This window comes from Acipenser ruthenus, chromosome 1 (genome assembly GCF_902713425.1).
Source record: "Acipenser ruthenus chromosome 1, fAciRut3.2 maternal haplotype, whole genome shotgun sequence".
Lineage (NCBI taxonomy): Eukaryota > Metazoa > Chordata > Actinopteri > Acipenseriformes > Acipenseridae > Acipenser > Acipenser ruthenus.
This window is the reverse complement of record NC_081189.1, coordinates 20,432,217-20,457,252: the sequence shown is the minus strand read 5'-3', so window position 1 is coordinate 20,457,252 and position 25,036 is coordinate 20,432,217. Positions and strand designations below refer to the sequence as shown.

General features: G+C 36.5%; 1 protein-coding gene across 2 annotated transcripts in view; it reads right to left on the bottom strand.

The window, feature by feature from the left end:
- LOC117400817 (myosin-IIIb-like) overlaps positions 1–24,417 on the bottom strand; it is a 48,388-nt gene extending 23,971 nt beyond the window's left edge. The window contains exons 1-10 of one of the 2 annotated variants that reach the window (XM_059021003.1): positions 23,758–24,417; positions 17,796–17,861; positions 17,184–17,314; positions 13,961–14,063; positions 7,661–7,763; positions 6,344–6,500; positions 5,226–5,328; positions 5,009–5,134; positions 1,656–1,764; positions 996–1,112 (exon numbers count right to left, since the gene is read on the bottom strand). In XM_059021003.1, the coding sequence (XP_058876986.1) occupies positions 996–1,112; positions 1,656–1,764; positions 5,009–5,134; positions 5,226–5,328; positions 6,344–6,500; positions 7,661–7,763; positions 13,961–14,063; positions 17,184–17,314; positions 17,796–17,861; positions 23,758–23,859 (1,117 nt within the window). In that variant the 5' untranslated portion in view covers positions 23,860–24,417. The remainder of the gene's footprint in view (positions 1–995; positions 1,113–1,655; positions 1,765–5,008; positions 5,135–5,225; positions 5,329–6,343; positions 6,501–7,660; positions 7,764–13,960; positions 14,064–17,183; positions 17,315–17,795; positions 17,862–23,757) is intronic. The other variant, XM_059021007.1, reaches the window with a different exon arrangement.
- Positions 24,418–25,036: the final 619 nt, after the last annotated feature.

Here is a 25,036-nt window from a genome sequence, read left to right as displayed (position 1 = left end):
TGGTGGTGGCAGCATCATGTTATGGGGATGCTTTTCATCGGCAGGGACTGGGAAACTGGTCAGGATTGAGGGCAAGATGGATGGAGCCAAATACAGGGAAATTCTGTTTCAGTCTGCAAGAGACCTGGTACTGGGGCGGAGGTTCACCTTAAGGCAGGACAATGACCCTAAATACATAGCCAAAGCTACACTGGAGTGGTTTAAAAACAAGAACCTGAATGTCTTAGAATGGCCCAGTCAAAGCCCAGACCTCAATCCGATTGAGAATCTGTGGCAAGACTTGAAAATTGCTGTTCACCAACGGTCCCCATCCAACTTGACAGAGCTCGAGCAATTTTGCCAAGAAGAATGGGCAAAAATTGCAGGATCCAGATGTGCAAAGCTGGTAGAGACTTACCCAAAAAGACTCACAGCTGTAATTGCTGCCAAAGGTGCTTCTACCAAGTATTGACTCAGGGGGGTGAATACTTATGCAACCAACAAATGTCTTTTTTTTTTTTGTTTAATTAACTTTTGTGTCACAATAAAAAATATTTTGCACCTTCAAAGTGTTAAGTATGTTGTGTAAATCAAATGGTAAAAATCCCAATTAAATCCAGTTCAATTCCAGATTGTAACACTACAAAATGTGGAAAAAGTCCAAGGGGGGTGAATCCTTATGCAAGGCACTGGGCAGCAGTGTGGAGTAGTGGTTAGGGCTCTGGACTCTTGACCGGAGGGTTGTGGGTTCAATCCCCAGTGGGGGACACTGCTGTTGTACCCTTGAGCAAGGTACTTTACCTAGATTGCTCCAGTAAAAACCCAACTGTATAAATGGGGAATTGTAAGTCGCCCTGGATAAGGGCGTCTGCTAAGAAATAAATAATAATAATAATAATAAAAATAATAATATTTGTCACTATTAACATGCTTGCCTATAAAATAGTATGCATGGTTCAGTCTCAATCCTCAGAATTACCTTTAAAGACACAAGATTTGTGATATTAAAAACATACCAATTTCTTGATGTTCTTCATTCAAGTCCACGTTGGGGGCGAGAAGTTCATTAATTTTGCTGACAATCCAACCGAACACTCTACCATACGCTACTTTTGCTATTGAGTCTCTTGCATCTGAAATAGAATACATTAAAAAACATCACTATTAAATGAGATCAGTGCTTTAAAAGCTTAGGATGTGTACATTAGGGGCTCAAGGAATGAGTAAAGTTATTACTGCACAGTGGAAATGCATCTTATATTCTGCTGTGAACTCAAAGAAAGGTACCCAATCAACAGCACTCCCATAATTCCACTGCACCGTAAAAACAGTGGCTCTCAAAAACACGTTCAGATTCCTAGATGGTTCCAGTGAAAATGAATTGTGTGGGGAGTGTATATATTGAACCATCTTCTTATAAGGGGCACCACTTGAATTGAACCATGTGTTTGAAATAGGGGGAGGGGGTGACATGATATTCTTTTTACTTTCCCAAAATTGTTTTAAAAAAAGAAGAAATGTTTCTCAAAGAAATGTGATAATGACAATATAGGATAAAAGACCTGGACTTGGCTATTTGATCAATGTAATACTAAATGAAATGTTTCGAGGTATATTATTTGAAGTAAAGAGCTCTCGGAATCTAGCACACAAATAACAGTGTTACTTATTCTTACCTTCTGCTTGCTGCTGACTGTGGTTCCTCTTAATGGATTCACCTCGAGTCACTGATGTAGTACAAATTAAACATTTCACCAACTCCTCCTCTTGTACACCAAACTGGCCCTACAGAAGAGAAAGTCAGAAGAAACTTAGAAATGGGAATTTCTGTGAACAAAAACTAAGAATGCCAGTAGCAATACTTTATCAGAACAAATGGTTTCTATATATGACAAGTAATGAGAAAAAATTGTGCAATTGATATATCCGGAGGTTAAAAACCGTGTGGCACTGAAAGGGTTAATTTGTATTGCACACCGCTTGTGATGAAACTCTGGGACAGAAGAGAGCTTGTAAAGAAAGTTGTCTGAAAGCAATTGGTCTGTTTAAAAAATATGGTCAGTGAGTAAAAATAATGTGGAACAGAAACAGTTCATGTTGAACATCACCTGAAAGGGAACTGTACTGAAAAGAATATAACTGTGCACATAGAATTTAATCTAACTGTGTACCAACTATACAGACCCAAAAGTCAAAGCATGTGGGGGGGGGTTATTGGTGACATTGCCTCACAAATGGTAAGTTTATTTTGCTATTGTGCTCAGTGAGGAGAATTCTTACTGTCTTGTGGGAAGTGAGACCAGTGAAGCGATTGTACCTTGAAATGTCCTTCGATATTAAATACTGTATCCCTCAAAAGCTGAAACTGTAAATTCTTTTGCTTTGACTTTCAAATGACTTAAAGTACATTTTTTAAAGAAAAAAGTGTGAACAGACGTAATGGACATTTTTAAATTTCAGTATGACTATTCTGAGTTTGTTTTTGCCACTATGCAAAGTTGCACTGCTGTAACCAGCTCTGCTTTCTATAAATAATCATCTACTGGGTCCTGGTGATACTGCTTGGTAACTAGATCAGAGAAAGCTGCAGCTCTTTGAGGGCTGTAACTATATATGTATTGACAAAATACAGTATGTATTTGTGTGAACTACATTTTTACATGCATCTTAAAATGAATAGTTTAAAATTGAACTGCATGCATTATATGGCATTGCCCTTCCACTCCCATTTCTGATACATTTTTAAACACATTTCTCGTTTATCATGTTGTGCAGGAGAAAGTAAAAACTGATCAGTCAGCTGCGTTTCCTCCAACCTACAGTGTCATTTCCATGGCAAAAACAAATGGGTGTAGAAACGACACAGGAAGTTTCCTTGCACACTCGCATGTGGTAACCTCAGCTATTCTATGACCACTACATAGCTAGCAAGAGATTAGCAAGAAGGCAGGCAACAGTTATTTATGTTTAATAAACAATTGCTATTGCTATTGAAAGCTCATTACTGATTCCAAATATAGCACAAATTCCCTTCAGCAAACACATATAGCTTATCAACTGCCACCAGATGTAACTAAGCCTGGCCAAAAGATATTTAACAGTGATCAGCATCATGCCTGATTTAAATGGTTTTAAAATATCAGCAATGAAAGCCAAGCACTAAAAACAGCACAGCGGAACCCATCCCTGGGAGCTGCAGTCAAATCTTAAAGGTTAGCAGTAGATTGTCTTTTGTATCATCATACAATGGGGCCAGTTCTTTTGCTGCATGTCTGAAGTTGATAACCCATTTTCCATACTATTTCTATGCATGTTTTCTTCTGGACCTAAAAGGGCAACTGCCTACATTACTTCAAAACCATATGGGATTACAGTAGCGATGAGCGATTAATCGAAAATACAGTTAATTTCCGATTATTAAATTAAACACCGAAACCGACTTCGAACGATTAATAAACTGCACAATTTTGATCGATTATTAGACTATAAAACTTCACGTCTTCTTTATGGTCACTCATCATAAAAGTTACTTCCGCATCTCAGCCACTTTCAATTCCAGCGGTTCACGTCAGGCAGTCACTGAAGCTGCTGTCACTCTGGGATCTGTAGTCAAGGGAACCTCGAGACCCGCCCTCCTGTAAAGCTCCCATAATGCATACAAAACGGCATCATGAACAAAAACATACAGGGAGCGTAGCGTAGCAGAACTCTTCATTAGGCGAGCGAGTGTTGAAATACTGTAAGTTCATAAATACAAACTATTTGCATTTTCTTTACACATTTATCAGTCACCTTATTAATGACATTTCGTTCCGCAAGAGAAAAGCGGAGGATATTAAATTATATAAATATAGGGTCAGTCCATGTCAGATCAATCACCCTTGAAACCAAAGCAAAGGTTCATGGATGTTGATATAAATATGTATTTATAAGTGAGCTACCCAAAGTTATTGTCTAGTTACACTTGTATGTATCTGTTATTGTTGACTCTTTCTCATTTTAGTTTAGTCAGCAAGACAGGTTAATAAATTATTATTATTAATTTTTTTTTTTTTTAAATAAACAAAAATGTTTCAAATTACTATTTCTTGTTTTACGTTTAATTTAATATTATTAAAATTAAACGTAATGCAACAAAGAATGGCAACCTGAAACAAAAGATTATAAAAATAATTGTAATTATTAATTACAGACAATTATTTTCATAATATTTAGTTTCAGGTTGCCATTCTTTCTTGTATTACATTATATTTAATGAGTTAATAAACTTCTAGCCATGTATTATTATTATTATTTTCTGTTCTGCAGCATTATCAACCCTAAAGAGTTAGGGATTCAAAAGAGCTGAAGAGAAGATTTCAGGCAGTTGAGAGCAAGAGAGTGCTTTGTCAGATTGTGTGTGCTTTTCTTCTTTATTTAAAAATGTAGTTTCTGTGTGTTTATATATTGGTTATGCTGCTTTAGTAGTGACTTCAATATAATGCATACTGTAAAAAACATTTAAATCAGGAACCTTTTTGTGACTTTTTTCCCCGAAGAATGATGTTATTAGAATAATCGATAATCATAAAAATCAGGATTATTTTCAAATATCAAATATTATTATTATTATTTGTTTATTTAGCAGATGCCTTTATCCAAGGTGACTTACAGAGACTAGGGTGTGTGAACTATGCATCAGCTGCAGTCACTTATAACTACGTCTCACCCAAAAGACAGAGCACAAGGAGGTTAAGTGACTTGCTCAGGGTCACACAATGAGTCAGTGGCTGAGGTGGGATTTGAACCGGGGACCCTCTGGTTACAAGCCCTTTTCGGAATATGATCGAAATCGACTTGTAAAAGTGATAAATCGCTCAACACTAGATTACAGGTACACCTGTATTTTGCATGGAGTCATCTATGTACACAATTGTTTAAATGTGAAGCACACCTTTTCCGTTTATGGTTCTTGTTTTAAATTGGTAGATGTTTTAGATTAGTAAACTTAAGGAAAACACAAAACAGCTTGTTGGAGCACAATACTCACTGCAGCAGCTTTGAGCCAGCCATTGGACTGCTCTGTCGCTTTCAGGATCCCAGTTTCCTGTGGTTCAAACTTAATATTGCCAAGGGACAGGATTCCAGCAAGGATTGTCTTCATGTCCACTTGCTCCTGAAAGACGTGTGAAAATACAAAGGGATGAATGACTATCCGAAACAACTGTTCCCAGTATTCCCAGAAGTGAGAAGACAAAACCACGCACCTGTTCTTCAAACCCAACCATATCCATGGCATTGCACACCTCATTGTACTTGGTACTCCATTTGTTGACCATTTCAGGGGAACCATATTTGCCATTAATGTATCTGTAATAAAAATTAGAACAGTAGCAATAGTTATCAGGGGTGTGCCGAAACATGTATTTTCCAAGTAATTACCTTTAAGAAATTAAGTTTTTAGGTATTAATTAAATTAAACAAAACATGTTAATTCCTCAACAAAAACAATCCAGTCCCTCCAACTAAAACTAACTTATACTTTGAGCGAGCTGTCTTGCCTTTCTTTTGATATGAAATCCTTTTTTTTTTTATTTACTTTAATTAGAAATGCATGATCTCTGCGGTGAATTGAGGTATTGTAGTCCTGGGCAAGGTGTTATTAAACTTGACACAGAAATACATATCCCAGTTTCCAGTGTTAGCTTGTGTTTACACGATGAATCAGTTGCATTGGCTAGTTTTGCAAAATACTTTCCTTGTCACTTTACGGCCGAAGTACTGAGGTAAAAGTGTCAGCATCCAGGATGGACAGGAACACTGGGTTACAACCAGCTTTTAAAACTCAGTGTGAAAGTTAATTGCCCTTGATTGCTATTCAATTGTATAGGGAGGGCAGCTTTTCTTGTTTTGAAATCAACGCATGAATAAATAGGCGTGTTTTGATTTATTTAATACCTTATGACAAATACGTCTTAAAAGCAATTACTCTGAAAATATGACTAATCAGCACACCTAGTAGTTTATATTAGTGCCTGTACAAATCATAAGAGCATTTATCAAAACATAATGCTCTGTTTCCATCAGGCCGGTTTTCTATTTAAAAGATATGAGGTAATACAATACAGTATGTTTTATTGACGAGAGGGAAGAACATAAAAAAAAGAGGTTACTCTGGACTTATTCAAGGTTATAACCATGTGCAGTGTAGTAGCTTCATTTGCTTGGTGGATCTGCAATTATATGTTTTCTCTACATATAAAAACTATGGCTACATTGATAAGACTTCTAATTGAAAGACATTATTCAAAAAGTAAGAAAACAGTTGGGGCGATTCAAGATGAAAGACTTTGAAATGAGCCCATTCAACAATGCCAGCAATTACCTGTACAAGTCTGGGTCCAGCAGCCCGTACATCTCCTTATCTTCAGCAGATATCCCAGCCAACATGCAGTAGAAAATGTGGAAATTCCTCTCCCCCTCGTCTTGGTGCACAACACGAGATTTCTCCAGCAGATATTCATTGATTTTAGCACTCTTCACTGTACAAAAATAATGCTATTTTAATTAAAAACGCTGCTGAAATTCTTCTAATTAGTTCTCTAGGTGTAAAAATGCAAGTATAATTTTTTTTTTCTTTGTTTCAGTTTTCTACAAGTACCTTTTCAGTATAGTGTTGTCATTACAATCTGATATGAAATGCATGATGGTGCTGACTGATAACAGTGACCACTGAACATAGGAACCACTAGATATTTACAAGAAATGTATTGTGGTCATGAATATCAATACAATACAAACGCCAATGTGTGAAGGCAGAAGTTAAGTAGCTGTAGGATGCCACAAAACAAATAAATAAAATTAACTAATGGGAACAAACACAAAAGGGCAGAGCAACTTTGATATCATTATGCCCACAATCACAACAAAGTAACTGTGGCTATAGAAAATTGTGCTAAAGAATCTCCAATCCAAGTTTTATTGCAATTTGATAAGAAGATCTAGATACAAATAGAAATGTGTATGGCGCCATCACCATTTCCCTGTCACCAGAAATGTGCATCTCCAATGGATTATAAATAAATAAATAAATACAAATACATCAATTGGATGCACATGTAAAAACTTAGTTTTCAAGTTTCATCATAACTGGATAAGCCAAAAGCTCTTCTCTTGTATGTAAAAAATGAAGCATGACGCCTATCTCCAGACTCTGCTAAAGAATGATCTTTTGAAACGTCATCACAGCTAGATAACCAGTTCTATCAATATATGTACTGCATGTAAGACTGCCTGCTCTCCCTCAAGATTTAGATGCACTCAAGAAAAGACCTTAACGTGACAACGTTCAACGTATTGTCCGTTTTAGATCAGCTCAATTAAAACTGCCTGTCTAAGTAGGTGAGACAAGCATATTTTAATCAGAAAGTCATGTAGTGCTTAAGTCCAGTCTTTCTGGTTTGCTATTAAACCTGAAGCAAAGCTTCTGAAAGATGTTGCACAATATACAGGTTTCATGATGTTTCGGTGAAGAACCCGAGCCATGATGAAAAAAATATTTTCCTTTAAAAAAGCAGGACTATAGTATGGGCTTTCGTAAATTATTACACACACCAGAAGAATCAAGCCCTAGATACATACAGAACAGCCTTGCACTGAAGTGAATGGATTTGTGTGTAACCCCTGGTAATTTAATGCATACCTGAAGAGTTCTGGAATCGGAGTTGAATGTATTTTCCAAACCTACTGCTGTTATCATTCATCACTGTTTGAGCATTTCCAAAAGCCTCTAGTAGGGGATTGACCTAAAAAGAAAGAAATGTAAAGCAAATAATTGTTATTTAAGCTATTTGATCATTTCTACATTCAACATAATACTGGACCAACATGGGATAGGGGATTTCAGTAGTGTCAACAGGCCCCATGCTGAGCCAAGACCACAAAACACACACGAGGCAACAAAAAATGTTTCACCCCAACTCCTTTTGGAAATAATGCCCAATGCTATATGATAACCTCCCAGGTAAAAAAACAAACAAACAAAAAACAAATAAAAAGCGTATGGCATGAATGATGTCACAGTAGTACTATGTCAAGAATGTCCCTCTCACAAAAACAATGACATTTGCGCTAAGGATTTCAGTGTGTGTCATTTTCCTTTGAAATGTGATGCTTAAGGTTCATTAGATATGAGATTAACTTTCATGCTGAAACATCAATTTTGAAAAGCTTTACCGCTGTAAATAGATTTGCTGGTGTGGTAATGGGGCTTATGAAAAAGTGTCCCTTTTAGGGTGCGGGACAAAAAAATAAGAACCTGCTTACACCACCTATTAATCTGTTTATTATATTGCATATAAAACAAATGTGGTTCAAAATGTTTGTGGGTCTTTGTATTTCATCAAATCTGATGGGATACCAAAATCACCAATTCACAACTACACTAAAAATGTACCCACCCCAACCCAACCGTGGTCTTGGGGGATCTTAATTGAAAATGGAAACAAAGCCAAAATTTCTGCCCAAGACAAAGTACATATACCGCAAAAAAAACAAAAAAAAAACAACCCCAACCACAGATGCAAACACATGCACAGACTTTGCAGAACTGTTTAAAGACTAGTTTGATTACTTGAGCAAGTTAAAAAGCAATTGTTTTCCAGTTTTTTGTGATTTATTGCCAGCCTAGGTTTTCAATATTTATTTAATCGATTAAAATGCACAAACGATGTAGCCTGAAAAAAAACTGCAAAACACAATACTATATGCAAGACAAAACACTGGCTGATCATTTATGTTGCAGGTCCACCATTGAATGAAAATGTTATTTCTCTTTATTTATTATTTTTTGTTGTTGTCGTTTTTCTAAAAGTACCTTTTCAGTATTGTCTTGTCATTGCAATCTGATACAAGCGGTCTGGTGCTGGGAAATGTACGATGGTGTTGATTAACAGTGACCACTATACATTATAACCACTACTGCATATATTATAATCTCTAGATATTAAAACAACTAGGTATTTACACGAAGTGTATTGTGGTCACGGATATCAATACAACACAAAACACCAATGTGTGAAGGCAGAAGTGAAGTAGCTGTAGGATGCCACAAAACCAAAACAACATTTACAAAAAGAACTAAAGCTGCAAATTAAAGCTCCCCTCTCCTCATAAACAGGATTGTGGGCCCAAACACACAAAGGCAGAGCAACTTTGATACCATCATGCCCACACTCACAGCAAAGTAGCTGTGGATAGCTTTTCTTCCTAGTGCTGCACACCAGCTTCTTGGAATCCCTGAAAACATAACCAACATTATAAAAGGAGCACTCTCCACTGCAGTGGTAACCCTAATATAATTCCACTTTATGACCAAGTAGGTTATTCAGCAATGGCAACAGGCAAGACTCGTACTGCATTAAAAGGTAGTGTATATAACCCACTTAAACCAAGCTTCAATCCAATGTGGTGTCAAAACACCTTACGCTACTTCATTCAAATGGCAACCATTACATCTTCCGACTCACATCCTCCAATTTCTTTGAAAGGGAATCGGACAGCAGTGCTCAGTTGCTCCTGTTACACGCAAGTTTAAAATCAGCTTAGTTACAGTGCAAGTCATTACTAACTTTGCCTTTGTAGGAGCTTTATGATTTAACTTTTTAAAGCTAGTGCAATCCAGTTCAGGTGTATAATACTACTGTATGCTATCATGTATGGCGCCACGATGTAATATGCATAGACAAGCTCTCTTGTTTTGTCTCAGTGGCTAAAGGAACATTTTGCAGCCTACTGTTGTGACGAAAGCATGTTTATATACGGCTTGCAAGCATCATGTTCACAAGTGAGAAAGACGCCACAATGCTGCAGTGCATATATCACAAGGACAATTCCAGCTCTGTCGAATATGAAGTAAACGTCACTCAAACTTGTAAACCTTTTGATCCAGTCTTTCATAGAAAAAGTATTAATTTAGAACATGTGTAAAACAGTTCAATATTTATAAAGCCAGGTCAATGCAGTACAATTTTTGATTTAAAAAAAGAAAAGAAAAGAAACAGGGGGTATAATCATAAAGCAATTAATTGTTTTAATGTATGTACTTGACAGTAAGATTTTTTTATGGGCAATCAGGAGATGTAATAGTTCATACGAGGTCTAATAAATCTCACAATTTTCCTGTATTCAAAAATCTCCCCGGGTATAAATTCTGTTCATGAAAAGTTCACAGCCATTTAAGTGAAACCTGAAAGTCAGACATTTTCATTTTGGGGAGAACCACTAATTTTTGCATTATTTTTGGACCACCCAACTTAAACATCTTCCCATGGAAAATGTTATTTTTAACTCAGAGATGCAGCTCCAACAGCAGGGATTCTGACTTGCAGGTCTTTAATTTATATCAACTACAGTAAGTGTTAGGAATGCCTTGAAGCTATGGTGCAGACGTTTAGGAAACCACAGCTTCAGAAACATATGTTGAGAAACGTTATACAAGAGGAAGTCAACACAAAAAGAAGTGTTAGAAGGAACAGTTTAAAAATTATATTTAAAAATCTACAAACAGACGCACACACGCTCATTGGAAATAAAATGTGCATACAAAGTTTAATCCAATTCTGGGGAGCAGTTCTGAAAATATAATAAAGCAAATGTCTGTAAGGTGTTGGTAAAATCGGTCATCAAATTACTGTAAGATGTGGGCAGCAGTGTGGAGTAGTGGTTAGGGCTCTGGACTCTTGACTGGACGGTCGTGGGTTCAATCCCCGGTGGGTACACTTCTACTGTACCCTTGAGCAAGGTACTTTACCTAGATTGCTCCAGTAAAAAAACCCAACTGTATAAATGGGTAATTGTATGTAAAAAATAATGTGATATCTTGTAACAATTGTAAGTCGCCCTGGATAAGGGTGTCTGCTAAGAAATTAATAATAATAATAATAATAATAATAATAATAATAATAAAAGGATATTCCCAATCAAGAAACATCCATTAAAACAACATTGCACAGTAAATGCAAAATGCAGAGGTCTGGTTTCTACTGCACAATGTGAGAGACGCATACAGCATGACAGGTTAAAAATCAAAAGTTCAGGTCATAAAAAAGGGTTTACTGTACTATATGGTGAATGGGAAATTCATGGATTACATCCGGGTATTAAGTTAGAAAATCTCAAAAAGCATTTGATCTCCCGGAAACCAACAACTCACAAAGCCACTTCCAGTTAAAAACTTGGTGTTTAGTGTTTCTTTATTATTTAAAGTTATCAACTGCTCTTTGCTGACTTATTCAAATCAAACAAACACTCTCTCTGCCCATGTCTATTAAACTTGTTTTTTTGGCATGAACTTGGTAATAACAGAGAAACCACCAGAGAGGGAGAAAAGGAAATGAAAAAGCAAAAGCCTTGGGTATGGAAAAACTTGCGTCTTCCCTGCTAAGGCTCAGCACTTTCCCAGGCTCAGCAGAGGTAGCGTATTCCTGTCTGTATTTTTCAGATTCTCTTTTCTCACAAGCTGTGCTTATTCTTTCAAACAACCCATGACATGACATTCATTTTTACAGACTTGTTTCATGGCTACTGCCGCTAACTTTTATTTTTCTAACCATCTTTGTTGATACACAGCTTAATATTGACTAATTTTAGAAGGAAAACAAAAAAAAGTGTTCTGCTGTGTATGGATGACACAGACTAGCATGTGTTTCTCCCCAAGTCTAAAATAGCAACACCACCGAGCCTAGTAGAAACCCAGCACATTTACTCTGGATTGTATTCAAAGTCAAACTTGTACAACTGGCTGAACTGCTGACCTGGATCTTCCCAAGTAAAGCATGCAGATCAGTCAAAAACAGTATCTGTCTGCTTGAATCATCCACTAGATCTACTTCTCAGTCTACATAAAAACTAGAAATATTCTAGGATTACACTCCCTGTTGTTAAAGGCTAATTGCTGTATCACCTGACAAATGGCAACTCGCTAGGTACAGGGTTAGATTGCACCAAGTCACAGTTGTTTACAAAAAAGGCATTAAGCAGTGTGTGTAATATTACACACATTGTACATAGAGCCACAATGGGGCTGGTCGCTGGCTTGAATTCATGTTCTGGATTTTATGTGGACATAATTTTGCACCGCCTAAATACTTTCAACGTGTTCAACAGCTCTTTCAAGAGAAGCATAATATACCTAACTTGTTGTTTGGTAGCTTCCAGAGACCATAGCATAGTGCATAACAGCAGGAAGAAAAGAAAAAAATAAATAAAATTCGGAAGATGAGGCAGTGGATGGGGGAGGCAAACAGGCAACAACCCACATTACTCATTGCTGTATGAACTCAAAAGAGCTTACACTAAACACAGCAGAGCATAGATAACTGCAAAAACAGTGTATCGGTTTGGTATTTTGTAAGCCTTTTAATAGCACCAAGATAACAAAACGTGTTCTTGATGTACAGTATACACTTGAACAATAACAAAAAAATAAGTCAGGAAACAAAACAAACCACACACACACACACACACACACACTGGACTTTTGGGTACTGTGTATTGCCAACAATTTCCAGATAATACGCATATTAGCATTTATTCATTAATACGAAGGTCAAAGCTGAGTTAGAAGTTTATGAAGGTTCACCAGTTGTGAGGGACATAACAAACCTTCCTATGAAGTGAAAACCTGCTTTTTTCATTGTAGTCACTAAGCTGACCAAGTGGCTATGCAATATTTCAGAAGTAACATTTTGGCAATTATGGTTCTACTCTTATTTACCAAAACGCTTGTGTTTTGTTAAGAAGAACAAAGAAAGCTATTGTATGTAAGCTTCATACAAACTGCAGTACCCAGTAACTATTGTACTCAATAACGTGATGGATCTTTTTGGCATGTCTGGGGTAAGCATCAAATACAAAAGGATCTTCTATTTCAGAAGTCAAATACCGTGGGACAACAGCACTAAACAGCAGGCTCAAATAACACATATTTGACTTCCAACACATGCTCTACAGAAGTAACATAACAAAGGCACGTTTTCACAGAGTAAAACTGGTTTCCAAGGCATTGCCAGACCCCCTTTGTTAAAGATTAGGTATTTGAGGCATTATAACAAGGGACTTGTTTGAAAGGATAACACGCTATTATTTCAATTACCCTAATCTGTACAACTTTACATATCAAAAAGGAGATATTGGCAACCAATTTCAATACTTTTAAGGCAGCATTCTAAAAGGCAAAAGGGTAGATAATTCTTTTTGTTTACACGTTTGACCTCCAAGCTAAATAGGTTGTTACAATGTATAGCCAACTTGCAGTCGCTCATCCATACTGTACATATATATCCAGATACTGAATTTAAATTCTAAAACTACCAGTATCTTACACTTTACTCACTTATGTTTTTGTACTGCGATCTCAACTGGCTCTTATAATGCTGATGTTGCTAATGTATGCAAAGCAGTGGTTTAGGAGTCGCCACTTTCATGAACCTCAGTTGCTGTCTTTTATGGGAGGATTTGCTCAATGACTGAAGTGTCATCATTATCTACTAATGTACGTGCTGCATCCCACTCTTCATTTCCTTCTCTCTCTTCTAAATCGTTTCCTTCTACACCTTATCCTTGTGATCAGGGTGCAGCAAAACAAACCATTCCTTCTGAATTGTTTATAATTATACAGCAGGTCATGAGTTATATGGCTGGATTTCAGATACAGTGAGCTTATGCAAGAGCACGCACTACAGTACATATGATCACATACAATAGATCCAGATGGAAAGAGTGAAATCATTAAATCTGGATTGAGATTAAATTCTTGTATTTTATCATGCCATCATCTAAGGTCCCCAAGTAATTTTCCACCCCTTTGGGTTACTGTTTGGGCTAAATGAAAGTAAACCTGGATTTTTAGGACGCTGTAACTCCTACGCCTTTGGAATTCTGTGCTTTGTGTTTTCAAAAGGAAAATTGTATATCTTTACTATAAAGATGTTTCAATACTAACCTGCAGAATCTGCTGTTCAAGTTGAGAGTTTGCTTTACACAGCTCCATGATCTGTCGTAGCAGCAGTTTTGTGCTCTCTGTCTTCCCAGCACCACTTTCTCCACTAGAAGAGGAGAATGATTAAGGAGAATCATCAGGTTATGTTGGTATTGACAATCTGAATAAAAAAAACAATCAAAAAGCAACATAGGATCTCAGACTCAATGTTGCATCTAAAGAATTGTCAGCCTGTATGTGTTGGTTAATAGAGGGTATCCAGGTAAACCTGGGGCCTTCTGGTACAGAGGCAGATATAAAAGGTATTGTACATTTATTTAGGAAGCACTCAAATCTACTACAGTCTACAACAGGAACAGCATCAAAACCCATAGTTGTAGCTGCTATTACCTGAACAAAAACTAGTTCACATTTAAGAACAAACTCTGGAAACTTGTGAAACATTTGCCCACAGGAAACCAATAATAATCATCAATAATAATGTGGTTTACATTTGCATTTTGGGAGAACACTCCTCCCAAAATAATTTCCCTTAACAATTTTGCATTTCTGCAAAATGCTCTTGAATAATATTACTATGAAATGTACATTTAGATTTGTATGAATACACTCAAAGATAAAAGAATAAGTGTGCTACTGTCAAAGTTCTTTAAAGATTAGAATAAAAGCCAAAATATAGTGTAGCCAAAATTAATTCTAATACTGGGTTTAGAAATGTATCAACTGATTTTTACTCACAACTCCTTGTTAAGGAGGCTGTGTGATCCAGTGGTTAAAGAAAAGGGCTTGTAACCAGGAGGTCCCCGGTTCAAATCCCACCTCAGCCACTGACTCATTGTGTGACCCTGAGCAAATCACCTAACCTCCTTGTGCTCCGTCTTTTGGGTGAGACGTAATTGTAAGTGACTCTGCAGCTGATGCATAGTTCACACACCTGAGTCTCTGTAAGTCGCCTTGGATAAAGGTGTCTGCTAAATAAACAAATAATAATAATAATAACACATACCATTTAATATATGTAAAAAAAATAGGGCTATATTATACATTCACTATCTAAAGTTGGACAAGTTGATATCCATTTTAAACTTGATAAAAGAAAAGGCAATACAGCTTAAATACAGCAATAAATGTAATAATGGTATAAAGGAAATGTTTCACAGCTTCATTTCTAGAATCTCTGTAAGCAGAAGTAGCCTCAAAACACACACACACACACACACACACACACACACACACACACACAGATGCACAAAAGAAAAGCAACACTCAGGTCTAAAGGATTTAATCAAATATTTTAAACAGGGATAGCAAAAAAAATGACAGGAATGTAAACAAAAATACAGATCAAAGAATCGTGATAAGTTTTCAGTTTTTTTACACTGTAAAAATGAAAACATTACAAAGTTAAGCCATATCCACACTGGACGCGAGCAAATAATTTATAAGTCACTGCAGTCAAATGGGAGTATCCACACCAGCAGCATTCATCGGTGAATAAAACAGTCCACCCCTCTCTCTGCCGCAACCTCAGATGTTCTCCGACCCACAGACTGGCTGCCTTCAATCATGCCGATAGCAACCAGGCGATCTTCATTACTCAAGCGGAGCATGGTCGTTTTAATTGCATGAATTAAAATCATGTCTTTTCGAATGGCTATTTATACAGATTCTTAATCAACTAATTTTGGCAATTTTAATTAAACTCAAATACCAAATCACATGACTTGAGCTCAGTATTTTGTTATCCCAAGGAACAATACCTCTCAAGCAATCAACAAACCTATCTGCTCACTATTTAAAATGTAAATAACGCTATGTATGTGCCCAATGAGCTATTGATGTAAAATTTAGACTGTTGCATTTTCATTGTGCATCCGTACATATATACAAACATAGAGTATATAAATAAACATACAGGGTAGATATCTATTTTAAATACTGCCCTTTTCCTTCACATCAGTCCTGTTGGGTTGTTTAATTAATCCTCCTATTAAAATCATATAGAAATATGCAGTGGAATTGTAGAGGTGGGGGAGATTTAGAGCAAGCAGGGGTATTCATACGTTGCTGCTGTTGAGATCACGAAGATGCCCTTTTGTCTCCTACTAAAACGTCACAAGTCATTAAATGTTTTAACTACCACCTGCTTAAACATGATGATATGACGAAGGGTGTGTTGCTTAGCTCTTATCTTTACATAAACACACATTTCTGTTGCTTAATATATATTTTTTCTTTTTTAATGTGCCTATCCTGCATGCTTCAGCCCTACCCTTTTTGTCGTAATTCACAAACGTGGTATCAACATGGTGACGTATGTTCCAGTATTTACACCTTACACAATACACCCATGACACAAATTACCCAAAATAAAGTTGAACAGCCCGGCTGCTGAAAGGACAGGATGAATCAACTCCTGCTATGTTTTATAGCCCCCGATAATAAAAAATAGTGAATTACACTGGGATGGGTTATTTATGACCAGTGGTTAGTCAGTACAATACAATGCAGGAATGAAATATGGTCCTCACCAATCTAGGGCAGCAGTGTGGAGTAGTGGTTAGGGCTCTGGACTCTTGACCGGAGGGTTGTGGGTTCAATCCCCAGTGGGGGACACTGCTGTTGTACCCTTGAGCAAGGTACTTTACCTAGATTGCTCCAGTAAAAACCCAACTGTATAAATGGGTAATTGCATGTAAAAATAATGTGATATCTGTATAATGTGAAATAATGTATAATGTGATATCTTGTAACAATTGTAAGTCGCCCTGGATAAGGGCGTCTGCTAAGAAATAAATAATAATAATAGGAGTGATGCTTCACACTGAAGGTGCTGTCTAAAACAGCATGACACAGTTTGTTTTGTTATGCAAAAGAGATGATCTCATTACATACATGTTCTCTGTGATCATACAAATAACATTGAAAATACAGGTGCATGAATCATGGTGTTGACAGAGGTCATTTACTATTCCATTTGAAACAACCAAAGAAACAGCTTCTCGAATGTGTGCAGCAATAGAAATTTCAATTGGATTTGTCTATTATCTCAATCAACACTATTAACCCTCATCTGGGTGTCACCCGGCCCAGTCTATTTTTGTTGCTATGCTAATTGACCTTATCTTTTTTTTTTTTTTACAGAAGGGAAAATATATACCACACATTCTATTTTAAGTCAGCAGTTTAACAGAAAAATAGACTGGTCAAATGGAGGCATCCTTACCTGATAACAATGCACTGATTTCTGGGCCCAGTTGCTAACCTTCCTAGCATGGACTGGTAAGCTCTATCAGCAACAGCAAAAATATGGGGAGGTAGATCACCTTTTTCATGGCATTTATACTTTTCGGACACCTAAAGAAAAAGAAAGCAAAGTTATTCGTGTTAGTGGATATGACTTGAGGGCTGGTTGCGTTTCAGTCAGAAAAAGAAAACTCTTCCCTCAGAATTAAAAAAACAAAACAAACCAAAAACATGGTGTCAGTTCATCTCTTTGTACACTTAACCACTTCTAAAGTAACTGCTTTCCCAATCTTCCCTGCATTTCAATCAGATGTCCAGTTCAGGAGATTTTGATTCTTTCTATGCCTTCGCTGCTAGCCTTTCATCAAATCACACTTTGGCAGGAAATCATTTCTGCTGGGGGTTCAGTTTGACAGCAGAGGCAGACAAACAGTACAAAGTGACTGTCCCAAGGTCTCAACAAGTCAGACAAGTTTGGATGCAAAACCACGATCAATTCAAATCTAGTCTTTGACAAATTCAAGATTATTCTGCATCCTTTTAAACACAATGTCTGCTACAGTTCATTTTTAAAGTGGTATTGGACACTTACCGTTTTTTCATACAGTGGCAGGTATTTAAATGGATTTATGGCCACAAGAATATCCCCAATGTATGTCTGAAAAAAAAAGGAAAGTTTGTGACAGAGTACACGTAACATTAAAAGAACAAACTGGCAAGATACTGGCAAGATACTAGTAATGATCCCTTTTGAGCGACACGGACCTCAATATAGGGATATTCCACCTGTTGCATCGATACAATATGTGTTCACTTTTCTGAGACCCCCAACCCATTCCTGTCATGGGCTACTTTTTTTACCTTGCAGCCGAAAGTGTTATTCTGCTTATATGCAACGGTAACACTTTTCTTTTTTCCTTAATGCAAATTAGGAAGAAAAAGGGCAGGGCATAGAACTTGACCGTTTGTCAAAGGATGTTGACACATTGCAGACCACCACAAGATTCTGGAAATCACAGTGCTTTCCCCAACAGGTCATGCTTTAATTCTGGCACCTTACGACATTCTGAGTAATCCGAACATGTTGAATTTCTAATTTGTCCTCTTAATAAAATAAAAAAAAAAATATATATATATATATATATATATATATATATATATATATATATATATATATCTATATCTATATCTATATCTATATCTATATAACACGTTAACAAGATTAATTACCTATTTATTTAATGTCAAGTTCATGCATATTTTTGAATTATGAACACTAAGAGGGCCGCATCACTTTATCCATTAAAGTAGTGCCACAGTTATCGCTGATAAACATGTGTCAACCAAATTCCATATTGTACCAAATATAAAACACTATTTTTATATATATGATTTTAAAAAAGATTAGAGCTACAATTCCCCCTTTTTAATTGTTTCCAAAATAAGACTGCTGGTGCATAGCCATTTTACCCATTCCAGATTATTACAAGCCTGATTAGACCCAGTGTATGGGTAACAAGCACAAGTGTGTCTTATTAAACTCACAGTAAATCCAGGAATTAATCAAATGGCTATGTAATGGGAGTCTTCTTCCCATCCCTGGTATGTACTTTAATAGTATAATTATACAGTGATAATATCAGACTAAATGTCAATTATGCACCTGTTCATGTATAAATGCTTGGGTGTGTACATGGATTACACACAGCTTGAACTTAAACAATAAATATATCTCCAATGTAAGCTTGTCAGTCACGCATAATGAAACAAACAGAAATCATCAGTATAGTAATACATGAAGAACCCCACTGCATGACAATTTAAGCCATTCTAGCTTTTACTATAAGCTTAATTAGAAGAAGTAGTTAAGGCCACACTGTCAGTGTTCTCTGAAGTGTGCCAGGTTTATGTTTTTTCACATGAGAAAGCACATTTACATGAGCTCTGATACTCAAGGGTTGTTTCTGGATATGGCTGGCATTCTCCTTACTGAGAGCTGTTGCACTTTAGTCCAAAAAAACTTTCAGTCTCTTGTTAAAAAAAAGTGAAGGTGGCTTACTTTAGCCATGGTCACAACGTCCTTAGAAATTTGGACCATTGCACCCCCTTTGTTCCAATATGCCTTATTGCTTTATAGGAAATTAGTGTATAGAGGTTTATTCCAACAACCTTGTAAAAACACACTTGGGGAAGACAAATTTCCATTTGCCCATATTGAGCTTGGTCGCACATGCAACTTCAACTTTTATTTTAGCTATCAGTAGTAAAATACATTTTTATAGCATTACAAGAGCCAATCAAATCGCGTGCAAGTCGCCAAAAGGCTTCTACATTCATAGCGTTTTAAAAGTCAAAGCACAGCAACTGCAGACATGTGCTCTGACTTTTAAAACGCTGTTAATGTAGAAGCCTTTTGGCGACTTTCACGCAATTTGATTGGCTCTTGTAATGCTTACATTTGCGTATCTGATTACCCATAATTCTATTGTTCCACCTTAACTCGAAAGCTACTTGTATGTCACACAATGTCGTGAATAATTTTCTGTGAAAAAAGTTGCAGTTAAAAGAAAGTGTGATTGCACTCTGTCCGAAATCTACTCTCAGCTCCCGCGGAACCAGGCGCCTTAAAGATTTACTGGAATAATAAAAAGACAAAGCCAACATTACCACTTGGCAAATACAGGTGTCATTTACACAGCACATTTAAGTTAACTTCCCAGCACACACAGCATGTTCTACAGTACCCAATTCAACCGTGTGTGTGTTGTACAGTGCTAATACTAACTAAGATTTAAAAAAATAATAAAAGAGTTGACGTTAAGGCAAAAGTGGGGGAGGGGCGTTGACTCAAGAGGTGCGAAATAACAAGCAATATTAATGTAATATTTTTAACATGAGCTAGATAGATTACATTTAGAATTAGGCATGTTTAAAATTCAAGTCAAAGCACACAGTTATGTTAAAGAATCAAGAAATGCAGTTAATATTTATTAAATAGTGAAAAACAAAAGTAAAGGGTTTGCCTGAAAAAAGCGTGCTGCGTAAGTCCACTGTAATGTCATTTTAAATCTTCATAAAACACACATTAACCTTTAAAGCTGAAGTCTATTGCAAAAAAGAAAAAAAAAAAAAAAAAAAAAAGGTTTGTATCTTAACAGGAAAGCGTAATTAATCAGACTCAGAGTCTGTGATGTCGGATCCAAAACGAAAAGTGCTTACAATTTATTCAATTCAATGCACAGAGCAACTACTGTACTGCACAGCTTGTTCTACTCACTGGAAGCGCGAGGTTTGAAATCTCAGGCATTATTTGCATATGGTTATTTTTTATTTTTCTGTGCATGGTTATAAGAAATGGTGAAAAATTCAGCTAAAAAAGTGGGGGTGGGGCAATAGTTCAAACGTTGACTCGGCAGAATCAGGTATAAATATATTTTAATACTGCACTCCCACCTTCTCCCCCTGGGAAGTATACATGCCTACACAACAATGAAAATAAGATTTTTATTCTGCCACTTCACTCAAAACTATTCTTTAATCCAGTTGCATACTTGCAGCATGTTAAATAATTTAGCTAGTCATAAGCATTACAGCAAACTGGAAAGGCCCAGCAGGCACTGCTGTGAGAGACAGAGCTGCAGAAAACATTTCCATTTTTTCCACAGGGAACTTGACTGCACGTTAGGACTAGTGTGCGATTTCACCTGCTCCAATCAGGTTAGACCTCCTGAAGTACTGTATTGAAACTACTTTCAACTTCCAGTCGGGTGGAGGGTCATAAGCAATGCTCTAGTAGTCACAATAATCACTTCGGACCAACCCACTCAATTTTTAATTACCATCAGATAACAGCACAGGCTGCTTACAGTAACAGGTCTTGCAGAACTCAGCTCATTCTGCTAGTGCCCTCATGTTTCCAAATGTAATTGTATTCAGTGCACATGAAAGTCCAATGAAATCCCAGATACATTTCTTTCAGGAATAAAATGATAAATAGGCTATATTTTAGAATGAACTATTTGTGAAAGTCAAGTCGAAGCAATGCAAACCAGTTTCCGCTATTTAAACCGTGTTAAGAAAAGATAATGCATTAGCTGTACAGTATAAACACATTATACACTATCTATTCATACCCAAGAGATAATCGCTATTTTAGGTAACTTCACGTGGCAGGCACAGAATACAATGCAGTAGCATAAAATACTAGTAGTTTCCTTTAGACAGAATATAAAATGCATTATACTCCTGACCATTATTGCTTATGAGTCATAATGAAACTTACAGTATACGTCTGCAGACTTCTGTATCTCTGCATTCAAGGCTTTTTAAAACGTATCTAGTCTTAGTTCTTCATGACATGCCCCCATCATAACTAAGCACATGTGTAACCACATTTGTACTGCAATGTCCCTGAATGACCAGAATTTGGTTAGCATAGCAGAACTAGTAAATGAATATCTCTCCCAGTTGCTTCAGTATATATCCTTTCATAAATACAACAAATTCTTATAATATTTGCAGCTTTTGGTCCAACAAGGGTTTTTTGGGCGACACCTTTTAGTGGGATCAGCTGGATATGTAAAATACACTAGCTCTTGAGACCACAGAGTTCTGTTCTTCATGCGAGACATGAAAACGTAAGGTAATGAAAGTTCCCCTAACAGGTCAGTTTAGCCTCAGAAAAGGAAAAGTCTACAGTGTTGTATATGCTGTACATATTTAGCAGATCCTATCAAGACGATACCACCCATAAATAAATAAATAAATAATTCACAACGTTCTTGTTCTTTTCCTTTGAGGACCAGCACAGCTTATTCTGCTGTACGGCTTTCAGTCCCAAATGGGAATGCTGCGCTCTAACACTCCCACATCTTAAAATGCTGGCACTGGTTATTTATTTGCAGCAAAAGCACAGTGTACTAAAATACTTTTCTGTCCTTCACACTCTGAATCCCAGGAACTTTCTCTGTTTTCAGCATTTCCATGATTCTAATGGGGGTAGTTGTTTTGTACAGTTAAAGAGTACTAACTTAGTTCTTATGTGTTTCCATTAACCCTGCAAAACAGAAAATGGATCATGGCAGTACCTAGCTCTTCGAATGACCGAATATGGCTCTCTTAGTCATTTTTTTAAGAGGTACTAGTAGCAGCATCCACACAAATGCACCGCTGCTCGACTCAGTCATCACATACTACCTCACTGTTCTTTTAGGCCCACTTACCCTCTGCTCTTATTGATGTATCTAATCCTGGAGTCTGTTTTACCATGCATAGGGTTTGATTTGCTTGCTCTTTACAAACCACTTGCTCCAAGTAGTTTAGCACAAGGGGACCCAATGTTGTACTATTGTAATGCAGAGGTTCTGCATGCATAAATTGGTTCCTATTAGTTTTCAAATACGTCTGATAAATGGAGGTAGGTCCTGGCATCCATTATTTTGTAAGGTACAGTGCAGATCCTATGACACTGTTGCCTGTGAAAGTAAATAGATTCCTTACCGGAAAACATGATTCTGTACTGACTTTTCATAGATAACATGGTTGATTTACAAAAGCATTCAGACACTGAAGTCAAATTTTACTTCATGTGATCTGTCAAACAAAATATATGCAAAGTTATTTAAAGAGGCCTTATGAAATGTAATAAAAAAAAAAAAAAAAACCTTACTTCCAATGCAGTTTACTGTGAAATGGTAGATTTCAATGCCTAGTATCTATTTGTACACCATAGTCGTTATTGTAAACATTCACCAACTACATTTGACTTGCTCGGTCTACACAGTAACAACCACTGAGTACTGGTTAGGGCTCTGGACTCTTGACCGGAGGGTCGTGGGTTCAATCCCCAGTGGGGGACACTGCTGTTGTATCCTTGAGCAAGGTACTTTACCTAGATTGCTCCAGTAAAAATCCAACTGTATAAATGGGTAATTGAATGTAAAAATAATGTGATATCTTGTAACAATTGTAAGTCGCCCTGGATAAGAGCGTCTGCTAAGAAATAAATAAATAATAATAATAATGTATGCCATCCATTGTGAAATGGCTGGATGATGACTGGCAACATTTTTCCAGTTTTTTTTTACAGAAAATGTGCCTTGCTTTTGAAAGCTACGTTTTTAGTGTTTTTTTTTTTGTTCCCCAAATAACTAAAATAAATTAAAAACAAAACAAAAAAAAAAGACTTTTGATCCTTACATGTAAAAATATTCAATAAAATAAATAAATGTTAAGGAGAACATGCTTTTTTTTTTCCTTTTTTTTAAAATCACCTACATATAAGCACGCGGTTACGTACACTTTTTAATAATTAAATAGCATAATTACACTGAATCCAGCAAGAAAAAATGAAATCATCATGTATAAAAACTAGTTTACATATGTAATGGCAAGGCTGCACAGACTTTTTGTTCTGATTTTAAATCTTCCGGTAAGCATATTCAAAAAGAACAAAAACATTTAAATTACAACATGGTTATCAGCTCACAACCACTTGTGGTCACCATCTATTCAACTTTTGACAACATGCACTTTCTTTTTTTTAACGTACTTACATATATATGGTTTTGTTGAAATCTGTTGCTGAGTGACTCCAGTAAACTTTTTTCATCCAGTTCAGAAAGAGTTGCCAAATCTTCTTGGGTTCTAACTGCCATTGTTCTTAAATAATACTAGAAAGTTCTTAATGATAACCAGCGCCTGGGAAAATCTCGTTGTAAAACCAATTATAAATCCAAATACCTCCTTACGAGACGTCTCCTGGTTCTTCTTCCTGCCTCCAAAACTTTACATAAGATTTTAAGATGTTGTTATCATGCACAAGCTCCCTCGAACGCACAGAACAGAGGATATATTACCGAAAGCGTATTTTCTCCGGTACTGACACAAACATATTATTTTATAAATAAATAAAAGTACACTTTCTGAGTATTAGTGGCATGTAACAATTTGTACTACCGTGTTATTCACGCTGAAATGAAAAACGCTTTTAATTCTGAGAGTTTAAAGCTCTGCAACGCCCCCTGCGATTTCTGACAGTACAAAACTAATTAAGGTGGTTCCCTGAAATTAGGTGCCTTGTCATTTATGGATACAGACTCGTTTTAATGGCAACATTACAACACGGAAACGACACAGAGAAAAATGATGTCTAAAAATTGTAATCGATTGTTTATAATAGTTGTTCGGTCAAGTTTAAATTGATCTAATAAACCCCAAACAACCTTACAATCCTACATGTTACAACGCGAGGTTATTTAGATGTATTAATAAGGAAACATTTGTTTAAATAAACCTCTGTTCAAATGTTAAAAGTTTTCAAAATACGGTTAATAATACCTATCTGTATAATAAAATGTTCACGTGTAGACGATGATTCAAATGCTGGCCACAACATATTCATAAACCACCTTAAAAAAAATCCCGAGAACATAGTTGTGATAACACGTGTGCAAGCGTTCAATAAACCACCATTAGCCAAACAAATCTCAGAAGTGCTTACCCCAATGTTGCCAATGTATTTATTTATTTATTTATTTATACTAAACCTGCAGCAAAAGATTCTGACTCATCGGGTTAAGTTTGGATTAATTAAAGAGTGTAGAAAAATAACTTTTCTTATTTATTTATAAAAACTTTTTATAAATAAATAGAGAGCGTAAACCAGATTGGAGAGGGCTGAGTAGAGAGGGGTTAGACAGGAAAGCAGAGAGCTGGCGCTGTACTGCCTGCTCAAGGGTTTTAGAGAGGAAGGGTAAGATGGAGACAGGACGGTAGTTCTGGAAGGAGGTGGGCAGCAGGAGTGATATCAGGAGAGAGCCAGGTTTCAGTGAG